The following is a 12,177-nucleotide window of genomic DNA, read 5'->3' as shown; positions in this document are numbered from 1 at the left end:
CCAGCTTTTTCACTCTCCTCTTTCACTTTCTTCAGGAGGCTCTTTAGTTCCTCTTTGCTTTCTGCCATAAGGGTGGTGTCATCTGAATTTCTGAGGTTATTGATATTTTCCCAGCAATCTTGATTTCAACTTGTGCTTCATCCAGTCCAGCATTTTGCATAGTGTACTCTGCATATAAGTTAAATAGGCAGGGTGACAATATACAGCTTTGATGTACTCCTTTCCCAACTTGGAACCAGTCTGTTGCTCCATGTTCAATTCTAACTTGCTTCTTGACCTGCATACAGATTTCTCAGGAGGCAGGTCAGGTGGTCTGGTATTCCCATCTCTTCAGAATTTTCCACAGTTTATTGTGATCCACACGGTCAAAGACTGGTATAGTCAGTAAAGCAGAAGTAAATGTTTTTCTGGAACTCTCTTGCTTTTTCTGTGATCCAATGGATGTTGGCAGTTTGATCTCTGGTTCCTCTGCCTTTTCTAAATCCAGCTTGAACACCTGGAAGTTCATGGTTCACATACTGTTGAAGCCTGACTTGGAGAATTTTGACCATTACTTTGCTAGCATGTGAAATGAGTGCAATTGTGCAGTAGTTTGAGCATTCTTTGGCATTGCCTTTCTTTGGGATTGGAATGAAAACTGACCTTTTCCAGTCCTGTGGCCACTGCTGAGTTTTCCAAATTTTCTGGCATATTGAGTGCATCAGTTTCACAGCATCATCTTTTAGGATTTGAAATAACTGGAATTCCATCACCTCTACTAGCATTGTTCGTAGTGATGCTTGCTGAGGCCCACTTGACTTCTCATTCCAGGATGTCTGGCTCTAGGTGAGTGATCACACTCTCATGATTATCTGGGTCATGAAGATATTTTTTCTATAGTTCTTCTGTGTATTGTTGCCACCTCTTCTTAGCCAAAACAAATTCAATATTGGTTTGTTCAGCATAGGCAGATATGTTCAGCAGGCAGAGAAATAAGAGTTCATGGAAAGACTTGTACACACAAATGTTTATAGCAGCTTTATCTGTAATAGTCAAAGACAAGACAACTCAAATGTCCACTGACAGTGAATAGGACTTCTGGAAGAGATCTCGACTAGAATTATGGACTTAACGAGTTATCAGGCTAAAAAGTATAGTTAAAAACATGAGAGAAGAGCTCAGTGAAAAATATGAATTGAGTAAGAAAAGAAATTGGCCCAAAATGTAATCCTAGGCAGTAACCTTTTAGGGGTGTACTGGGGGGAAAGCCTACAAAGAAAACAGAAGAAAAAAAAAAAAAAACAGTAAAAAATCTGTAAACAGAGGAGGGAAGAGGACCAGAAGAAACTTTTCCCACAAAAGCTGAATAGTGGAGAATATCAGTTATAAGTGTTCATGGTTATTTTTTCTAACTGGACAAAAGTTTATTTATATTATTGAGTAAGAGTCTGTTTGCATTGCTCTCAGATAAGAATCCTTGCCATTATTTGCTTTCTACAAGCCAATGTCTACTTTTTTTTATTCCAGTTATTTTTTCTTTTTTAAATTGGTAGTAAATTGCTTTACAGTGCAGTGTTGGTTTTTGTCATAAAACAACATGAATCAGTCATTATTATATATATCCCCTCCCTCCTGAACCTTCCTCCTGTCCTCACAGCTCACTTCTCTAGGTCATCACAGAGTGCCAGGCTGGGGTCCTTTTGTTATATAGCAAATTCCCAGTAACTATCTGTTTTACACATGATAGTTGTAAATATGTCAATACTACTTTCTCAGTTCGTCCCACCCTCAACTTTGTGTCCACAAGTCATTCACTACTAAGTTCCTCAGTACCATTTTTCTCGATTCCATATATATGCATTAATATTATATCTTCTTTTTTAATAATTAAATTTATTTAGTTTTAATTGAAGGATAATTTTTCTACAATATTGTTTTGGTTTCTGCCAAACATCAACATGAATTAGCCATAGGTATACCTATGTCCCCTCTCTCTTGAACCTCCCTCCCACCTCCCTCCCTATCCCACCCCTCTAGGTTGTTACAGAGCCCCAGTTTGAGTTCCCTGAGGCACACAGCAAATCCCATTGGCTGTCTGTTTTACATGTATATGTAATGTATATGTTTTGTGTTACTCTCTCCATACATCCCCTCCTCTCCTTCCTCCCCACCCCACAGCCCTGTGTCTATAAGTCTGTTCTGTTATGTCCATGTCTCCATTGCTACCCTGCAAATAGGTTCGACCGTTCCATCTTTCTAGATTCCATATATATGTGTTAATATACGACAATTGTTTTTCTCTTTCTGACCTAGTTCACTTTGTATAATAGGCTCTACATCCATCCACCTCATTAGAACTGACTCAAATGTGTTCCTTTTTATGGTTGAGTAATATTCCATTGTATATATATACTACAGCTTCCTTACCCATTCATCTGCCAGTGGACACCTAGGCTGCTTCCATGTCCTAGCTATTATAAATTATGCTGCAGTGAACATTGGGGTGCATGTGTCTTTTAGAATTGTAGTTTTCTCAGGGACTATGCCCAGGAGTGGGATTGCTAGGTCATACTGTAGATTTATTCCTTGTTTTTTAAGGAATCTCTATACTGTTTTCCCTAATGGTTGGGTCAGTTTACATTCCCACCAACAGTGCAGGAGGGTTCCCTTTTCTCAATATCCTCTCCAGCATTTAGTGTTTGTAGATTTTTTGGTGATAGCCATTCTGACTGGTGTGAGGTGATACCTCATTGTAGTTTTGATTTGTATTTCTCTAATAATGAGCAACGTTGAGCATCTTTTTATGCAATATCTACTTTTACAGAATTGCAAAATATCCTAATCAGTAGTAAATGGATAATCAAAGGAACATACCCCTAGAAAATCATATACTCCTTGGTGGGATGAGTAAAAGGACACCTAGTAATCCCTTTTGACTGTTTCTAAGTTTCAGATAATTTTTCATGATGTCAGTAATGCAACATGAAGTTGTTGTGTAATGATGGAATACTAAAAGAAAAATTTCCTCCTATTTTAAGTACGTGATAATTGATTTTCTATAACATGTTTGTCTTCATCCATCAATTAACAATGAACCATGTACTTACTGTCCTGTGATTTTTCCTTTTATTATTACCTTGAAACTTTTGAACCATCTGTTTACTATTTTGCACATTAATCTTTCTCCAATAATTGATTGCAGGTTTCTTTGACTACTTTGTATTCCCTATTTTACTTAGCATGGTGCCTTACATACAATAAGAATTCAATTAGTTGATTTAATGTGATGTATTCTTGGAACTAAGCTAGCCACTTAAAATATTAGTTAATTTCCTGGATCAGGCCATAGACATTAAGTTGCTGCACCTTTTTTGTTTAATTTGTTGTGATACTGATGCATCATTTAGTAATGGTACATTTTTTATTATTTTATTCTATTAGTGGTGATTTACTCAGAATAGAAGGGAAAATCCTGCATTCAATTTTAGATGAAGTTGTTTTCAAACTTTTATCAACTCCTAGTCCAGTCATAAGAGGTACTGCTACAAAGCTACTACTGTTGATGGCTGAATCCCATCAGGAAATTTTGATTTTACTGAGACTGAGTGCCTGCTACAAAGGTAATACATACATTTTTTCTTTTCTTGAGATTTTTTAAAAGAACATCTTCATTGATGGTATATGGAAAACAAAATACCTGTATTGTGAAAAAGTCATTAACTAAAGTGTGCAGATAAAAAATCTCTCACAACAGATAACAATTCAAGGGAAAAACTACATAATCCAGCCATCTTCATGTCTCAACAGATGGCATATTGATACTTTATCGATGAGGTTACAATGAATAATTTGCTCCTTACTCACAGACGATTGTGTGTTGAATATGCCATATAGTGTAGTAACATAATGACTGAGATCAGTGATCATCCCTAACTTTATTGAGAAAATAGAGCTTTGCTTGAGAACTTGACAGCCTTTTAATCTTTACATCATTAATAATTACTCTTTATCTCCTATTCTGCCTTTCCTCAAAGACAAAAAAATTGCCATCACCCCCAAAATCATATGTGAATAAAATTCAGAAACTTGAGAAGGAAAGGGTTCAGTGTATTACCGTTACCTTATGATAGCTTTTCTTTAATTGAGCATTTACTATATGTCAGATACTATTCTGCATACCTTATGTGTATTAGAATATTTAATCTTCATAACAACCCTGTGAGATGTTTGCTATCCTCATTATATAGCAGTGGAAACAAAAATGTGGAACATCTAGGTAGTTTATCCAAAATCATTCAGTTTTTTTCATTTTCCAACTGCTAAGAAAAGTTAAATGTGAGCTTTTTATTTCTTTGCTAGGCAGAGTCATGAATTTATTACAATATATTTTCTTATTCAGTGTGGTCAAGAAATAGATTTCTAGTTCATTAAGTATCTTACTTATTAATACAGGGTTATATTATACATTAATAATAATAATTTATATTATATATTGGAGATGGAAATGGCAACCCACTCCAGTATTCTTGCCTGGAGAATCCCTTGAACAGAGGGGCCTAGCCAAGCTCTAGCCCATGGGGTCGCAAAGAGTCAGACACAACTGAGCAACTAACTATATTGTATATAAAATTTCGAGAATTAGAATACAATGTGATGTATTTAATGAACTTCCCAGGTAGTAGTGATAAAGAACCCACCTGCCAATGCAGGAGACACAAGAGATGCAGGTTCAATCCTTGGTTGGGAACATCCCCTGCAGGAGGGCATGGCAATCCACTCAAGTATTGTTCCCTGAAAAATGCTATGAACAGAGGAGTCTAGCAGGCTACCGTCCATAGGGTTGCAAAGAGTCGGTTGGATATGACTGAAGTGACAATACACACAGAGGTGAGTGACTTACCTTACCTGAGTCATTACTATGAACTTTGTGGGAGAAAAGTGCCAGTAATAAAACTCTCTAGATGATACTGTGCTAGATACATATTATTTCTGTAATTTTATTTCTTCTATAGAAATGTGAATGTCCAACAGAGTTCATTATAAAGGAATGCTATCTTAATCTGTCTCCCTTTCTTTTCTCAACAGTAGAACTTATTCAGTTGCCTCAAGATATTTTACAGTTATTAAAACTGCTGAGAACTTGAGACATGGAAAGACCCATATATTGCTATGCTGTGCTTAGATACTCAGTCATGTCCAACTCTTTGCAACCCCCTGGACTATAGCCTGCCAGGCTCCTCTGTCCATGGGTATTCTCCAGGCAAGAATACTGGAGTGAGTTGCCATTTCCTCCTCTAGGGGATCTTCCCAATCTAGGGACCCCAGGTTTCTGCATTGCAGGCGGATTCTTTAGCAAGAGCCCAGTTGTACACTCCAAGCCCATTCTCTTGTTTATGTATATTGCATACATTGTAATAATCATTCCTCCATGCCTTAGAAATAGTACTTACTTTGTAACTTACATTACTACTCAGTTTTAATTTGGGATGGAAGTGCAGTATTTTAATGTTATAGCACTTCTCCTGTAATAAATGCTCAGGAGCCTATTAATTAACCCCATATCACATACATTGTTGATATTTTTATTTAATAATAATTTCCTTTAATTAGTAGTAACTAATAGCCTGCTTCAGTACTTCCACAGGATAAGCATCTACTCAGTATATATTCAATATCTTTTTTAAAATGTTCTCGTATAAGGTATTTATGTTGGAACAGGAAAAAATATATATATAACTCTACCCTTTGACTTACCATAATGATTCCACTCTCCTCCCTGTTTTTTTCTAATTGAAGAAATTGACTAGACAGATTTTGCATCAGATCTCACAAGTGAATACCTCAGAACTCTTAGGACAGGAAGAAATCTTAGACCTCTATCTAGAAGTTTTTGAGAAAAGGAAGAAGAAAAATCATGTGATTAATCTTGTTATTTTCATTTGTTTCTAAACTAGACATTTTAACCTCAAATTAATTCTGATTAGATAACAAAATCATATTTTATTATTAATAGCTATGCCTTTGTTATTCCATTTCAGGACTTAGAAGTCTACTAAATAAACAAGAACCTGGGACAGAGTTTAGTCAAGAACTTAGACAGCTCATTGGTCTTTTAAGCCCTAAGGCCTATCAGGAAGTAAAAGACGAGGTATTGAATTATAAAAATAATTTGCATGATATTTACTAAAATTTCAGTGAACAATTTAGTTTGAAAATACTGACTAGTAGTAGTCTCCTGAATCTTTTGCTTTCTCTCTCCCTTCCTTTACTTATTCACCCCTAAAATCCAGAGCAGCTATAGTTTGATGAGAGAAGTTGTTTTATGGTCTAAATTTTTAACCCTAGAGCCTTTTTTTAAAATCTATACAGAGTCCTTCATACTCTTGTATCTTTGAATAAGTAAAGCTAAGCATCAGAAGTGAAGCAAAGATGTTAAAGCATTAAATAAGCAAAATTGTGAAATCCTTATAATGAGAATGGAAGTGATATTAATCAGAGAGAATTTGAAGCTGACCAGACTGCATCTTGAATACATTTTAGATATTGCCTAACTGAGCCTCCTTTGGGAGATGAGGTTTAATATTCTTAGGCTGTCCCTGTACTGGGTTTATATAAATGTTGCCTTCTACTCAACTTATTAAAGATGGAGATTAATACTTGCCCAGGCTGATATTTTAAGAAGTAAACTTCTACAAACAAATTGCCTAGGGATGTCTTTAAATTAATTCTGGCCTTTAATTTCAGAAACGACATAAAGCAGCTTGCTTGATTCAAGCTTATTGGAAGGGTTTCCAGACTAGAAAGAGATTGAAGAAGCTTCCATCTGCTGTGATTACTTTGCAGAGGAGTTTCAGGTAAAAAATTTGGGTGAGAGGATTGATGATCTGAGAGGGCTAGATATATCTTATTAGAGTATAGCTGAGTGAAAACTTAGAGTTTTTTTTTTTTCTTTTTCAATATTCTAGTGTATTTCTTTTATTCTTGCTTCATACATTTCTGAGTGCCAGCACTTTGTTAACCTTAATATACTTTCAAAAGCAGAGGACATAACATAAAACAGGAATCTAACATAACAAGTACATAATCCTATTCACTTAAGACTTTTGTGAGCCGGGTCTACAGAGGGAGCCAATAATGGTCAATATCTCATTAAACTCTTAAAACCAAAAGTTGCCATAATTGTTCAAATGTAATTATGGTAAAAATATGTATGAATATAAAAAAGCTGAAGTATGTTAACCTGATTTTCCTCAGTAACTATGTCATGGATAGATTTGGCCATTGACATATGACATAGTTTGTCATTTATCTCTATTTCAAGTAGACTAAAAATGAAATAATGAAGATGTGGCCCAGTTTTTACATGACTACATCTAGATTCTTAGAGGCAAGAAAAAGAACATACACACACACGCCACACACATATGATTTAGCTCCTAGGTCATCGTTGATAAATTAGAGCCATCTCAGAGATGATTTCATGTAACCTAACTTAAAGCTAAATTTTAGTTCATTGAAGTGTCACCTGCACATTCCAGAAGTCAATTTTTTTTTTTAAGAAAACTGAAACTATTTTAATAACTGCAGCTGCGTTTCTCAGTTACAAACATGTTTTAAAATAGTGAACTAAAATAGGTTGCATGAAAAATCACTGGTGAGATGGCCTTGCTTTATCATTAATGACGTTAGGAGCTAAGTCGTTTGTATCTGTGTGTTTTCTTTCAGTTGCCTCTAAGAACCCGCGTGGATTCGTGATAGATATTGAAGCCACTCTGGCTGTGTCCCTTAATGGACATTCTTTTCATTGGTAAAGTTTCCTTCAGAGAAGACTTAAAACGTTACTAATATCATTGGGCATGAGTTTCATTGGTAGCAAAAAAGCTACCAATGAAATTTTTAAACATGTACTTTTTTAAACATGTTTCAAGTGCCTAATATATTCCAGACCTTATGGTAGGTATTGGGACAGTTAAACAGACTTGAGTTTGTATTCCTCCTCAGCAACTTATGGACTGAATGATCTTGGATAAGTTTCCCTACCTCCCTTAGTCTCAAATTTCCCATCTATAAGGTGGGATAATTGTCTGTGTAACTTACAAGATTAAAATAATAGAAAAGTTTTTAGCATGTTACTGGGCACTGAGAATGTGGTAGGGAGGGAAATGTACATTTTTTGCTGTTGAAGATTTACATATCTAATTAGGCAGACAGATCTATTAAATAAATAGTACGCATGAGAGGCAAGTATAATCCATTCAGGCATTGCTCAAGGTTTATTGTCTATCTTACCTGCTATTTCTTTAAAAATATTAATTATTTCTTTGGTGAAATAAATTTGGGAAATGATGGATATTTTGAGAGTCACAATATATTGTTTACAAGAGTCTGAGATGTTCTTGGTATAGCTTTACCTTTGTAGTGAACTCAGGTAGAATAGTTACCACTCATGGATTCTACCTGCTATCATTTCCAGCTGTGGATCCTCTTACAGTTAAAGGTGCCCCTGTGCCATGGATTCAGACCTTCAATGTTTAGTCTTACAGTAGTTGCCAAATTTGCCAGTCTATTTTCCTTTGCAATATTAAAAAATCTCTATTTAAAAGTATCCTAGAATTATAGATTTTGTCCACTTAGAAGTGTATCTATGGAATCTAATTAATAGTCCACTGTTTATGTAGCAACACCAGAGTGGTTATAAATATACCCTTAAAAGGCATTTTCCATGAAGCCAAAATTGCTTATATCTCACATTATAATGAGTTTTTAATTTTTTAATCTCCAGTTTGCTTCAGGCTTGAGCACCTTTCCTCTTCTATTAGTTGCAACAGTTTATGCAAATTTCTTTTACTTCCTTTGTAGTTGGGCTTTCTGCAAAGGTTATTTCTGTCTCTTTGTGGTCAGGTCATTATCTCAGAGTAATTTCCCTCTCCCATGTTTTTTTGGGGGAGGGACTGCCCACCACTCATAATCATGGACCTAGATTCATCAGAGCTTCGGATTAAACAAGAGGTATTCTATTATAGTCGCACTCTTTTTAAAGCACTTTGTTGGGGCTTTCTTTTTTAATCATTTTTCATGGTCAGAAACTTTATTTTCTGTTAAAATTTCATTTTCTGCCCTTTTCCTCAGTAAGATTTTCTGAAGCAGCTAACAGCCGTCTCAGTTACCCTCAGGATAGCTCACAATTTGCCTACCTGTAACATGGTGCTGGTATTTAAGTTATCTTATTTGTTTGACTTGTAGCGGAAGAAAACAGTTTTTCCCTCTATCTATTTTAGGTTCATTGGTTGGGGTCATGAAGATTATACTGACAAAAACAAAAACAGATTAACAAAAACAATTTCTTAACGTGTGAAACACTCTGGGAAGACTTCTTTCTATGCTTCGTCATTCTCTTTTGCCTCCAGCTCAAAACAGTCTTTATGCCAAAGTGGCATATTCCACTACCTTTCAACTTCCCCTTGAAACTGATCTCAAAGGCATAACTGTATCTCTTCTTTGTTTGCCCTAGGGACAGTGATTGTAGGCAGCAATCACTCAGATAAATATTGGTTGAGTTAAATGAACAAAACCCATTAAGTACTTCTTTGAAATTTTTATTTTTTCATAGTTTATGGAATTCCATCCAGTGAATGAACCAGAATTTATTTATATAACTCACTGTTGTAGGATATGAGCTTCCCTCATGGCTCAATGGTAAAGAATCTACCTGCCAGTGCAGGAGATGCAGGTTCAATCCCTGGGTCAGGAAGATCCCCTGGAGTAGGAAATAGCAACCCACCCCAGTGTTCTTGTTTGGGAAATCCCATGGACAAAGGAGCCTGGTGGGCTATGACTTATCAACTAAACAGCAACAACATTGTAAGACATATGGTTTGTTTTCAGCTTGTTACTATTGTAATGATGTGGAGAAAATCCTTGAACATAAATATTGACATATGTATCAGATTTTTCCTTAAGGAGTATTAGAAATGGAATTAATTGGTTATGATTTTTAAGGTGTTTGATACATATTTTAAATATTTCTCCAGAAAAAAATTTGATGCATATATCCAAATATTTCTTCAGAAATGTATACGCAGCACATGAAAACTTATTTCATCATATTTTAACTACACTAGGGATTATCTTTAAAATCTTTTTTGCTCTCTGTACTTATATGATTACCAGCGAGGTTAAGCCTTTTTTCATATACTTCTTGAGTAGATATATGATTATGAAAATTATGTGTACTTAATGTTTCCATCATAGATCTAAACGAACAAAGATGTTAATGAAGCTAAGTAGACAGAAGGAAGAAGAAGACCACAGATTACAGCTGCAAATTCAAAGGCAGAGAGCCATGAGACTTTCCCGAGAAATACGGCTGAGTATGCTTGAAATAGTTCATCCAGGTGTGTGGCATTATCAGTTTATAAGCATAAGACTGATAGGGTAGCTTTTGATAAACCAAATTTCCTTGCTATCTGATGAGTTAATTTTAAAATGTGGACCTTTAGCCCTGTTTCAACTTTTTCAGGTAAATCTTACTAAATCTCTTCCATCAAAAAAAAAATTCTTATTTTTTTCTGATTAGACTTATTAGTTGATGATAAGCAATCTCTCCACTAATTTTTCTTAATCTTCAGATAAATCAGTGAAACATAAAATTTTATGCTTAAAGATAGATGTCTTTGACGTAAAGAAAGAACCCTTTGAACTTAGTAAGATGTTAGACTATTGCTACGTTGCTACATTCTGCCCTCAGAACTTAACTCATGCCTCAGTACAAACCTGGTGACACCTTCTTGCCATCTTTGACACACAAAACTGAAATTAATGTTAAAGTGTAGCCTGGGAAATCTGAGTCTTTTCAACATTCCTTTTTTATTCTTCTCCCCCTTCCTACTACTTATTCCCAGTATCCCTCAATGGCTTCTTACTTTTCTTCCTTTCCCTTAAATATAGATCCATCCCAGGGTTCCTTCCTTACCCCATTATTCTCATATTGCTCTTCCTGGGGTATCCCATCCATAGCTGTAGCTTCAATTACCAAATGAGTGCTTAGCACTGTTAAGTCTTTTCTGCATCCTCACCCTTTATCCTAAGATCTAGACCAGCCCTACCCAACAGAACTTTCTACAAAATAAAATGTTCTTTGTCTGCACTGTTCAGTACAGTGCCAATGGTTAGAGATAGCTGTTGACTTGAAATGTGGCTAGTGCACTTGAGGGCCTTAAATTTTATTGTCTTTAAGTAGCCATTTGTGACTAGTGCTTACTACATTGGACAGCACAGCTCTGTAGCTAGGTGCTTATTGATTAGCTTTACTTAGATAGTCACAGGCATCCCCAAAGCTAGTCATTATCTGTCCCCACAGATTTCTACTTCTTGTATTCCTAATCTCTCAGGTAATTGCACCAGCAGTCTACTCAATGTCCCATCTATGAGACATCCTGGAATTTTTTCCCCTCCCTCCACATGTAGTTCACCACCAAATCCTATGAATTTTGGCACTGTCTCTCAAATATATTCCTTTTAATTTTTAAAATTAAAAATTTTTTATATTTTAAATTTATAAATTTAGAAATTAAATTAGCTACTGTGAACCCTAGAATATATGCTGACCAATTGCTAGAAACTAAAAAGAAAATTATCTTTAGAACCAAGTGAGTGACTCAAGAGAAATTTAGAACCATACAGAGTAGGTAATGTATATGCACAATGTGCCCTTTCCTTTTGGTGGTACTGAATGACTTTCTAACTATTTACTTATGATTCTTTTTTTCTAAATATTCTTGCTATTGGATTTTTAGTCCTTTCTCATTTATAGGACTCAAAATAATTATGTGAGTCTTTTTTCTAAAGAAGATGCATAAACTGAGAAGACTTTTGGAGCTCTTTGTTTCTAAAATCTTATAACCATTGTAAAATAATAGAATTGGGAAAATCATATTGAAAATAATTAAAGGACTACAAGATTGTTACTTTGATTGTCCTGATTCTAGAATTTGAGAAAGCATAGAAGTGAGTATGTTGTAACAGTGTCTGTCATCTTTTTAGGTCAGGTGGAAAAACATAACCGGGAAATAGAAGAGAAATCAGCACTGATTATCCAGAAACATTGGAAAGGGTACAGGGAAAGGAAAAATTTTCGCCAACAGAGGCCATCTCTTACAGAATATAAAGCAGCTGTCATACTTCAGAGAGCAGTAAGTC

At 35.3% G+C, this 12,177-nt stretch overlaps 1 protein-coding gene across 7 annotated transcripts in view; it reads left to right on the top strand.

Moving 5' to 3' along the window:
- The window catches only part of IQCB1 (IQ motif containing B1), a 150,244-nt gene that overhangs the window by 126,944 nt on the left and 11,123 nt on the right, over positions 1-12,177 (top strand). For all 7 annotated transcript variants that reach the window (XM_065942665.1, XM_065942663.1, XM_065942662.1 and 4 more), the window contains 5 exons: positions 3,421-3,599; positions 6,018-6,127; positions 6,724-6,833; positions 10,231-10,373; positions 12,022-12,170. In XM_065942665.1, coding sequence (XP_065798737.1) covers positions 3,421-3,599; positions 6,018-6,127; positions 6,724-6,833; positions 10,231-10,373; positions 12,022-12,170 — 691 coding nt within the window. The remainder of the gene's footprint in view (positions 1-3,420; positions 3,600-6,017; positions 6,128-6,723; positions 6,834-10,230; positions 10,374-12,021; positions 12,171-12,177) is intronic.

This window comes from Muntiacus reevesi, chromosome 8 (genome assembly GCF_963930625.1).
Source record: "Muntiacus reevesi chromosome 8, mMunRee1.1, whole genome shotgun sequence".
NCBI lineage: Eukaryota > Metazoa > Chordata > Mammalia > Artiodactyla > Cervidae > Muntiacus > Muntiacus reevesi.
This window is presented reverse-complemented; position numbering and strand designations above follow the sequence as displayed.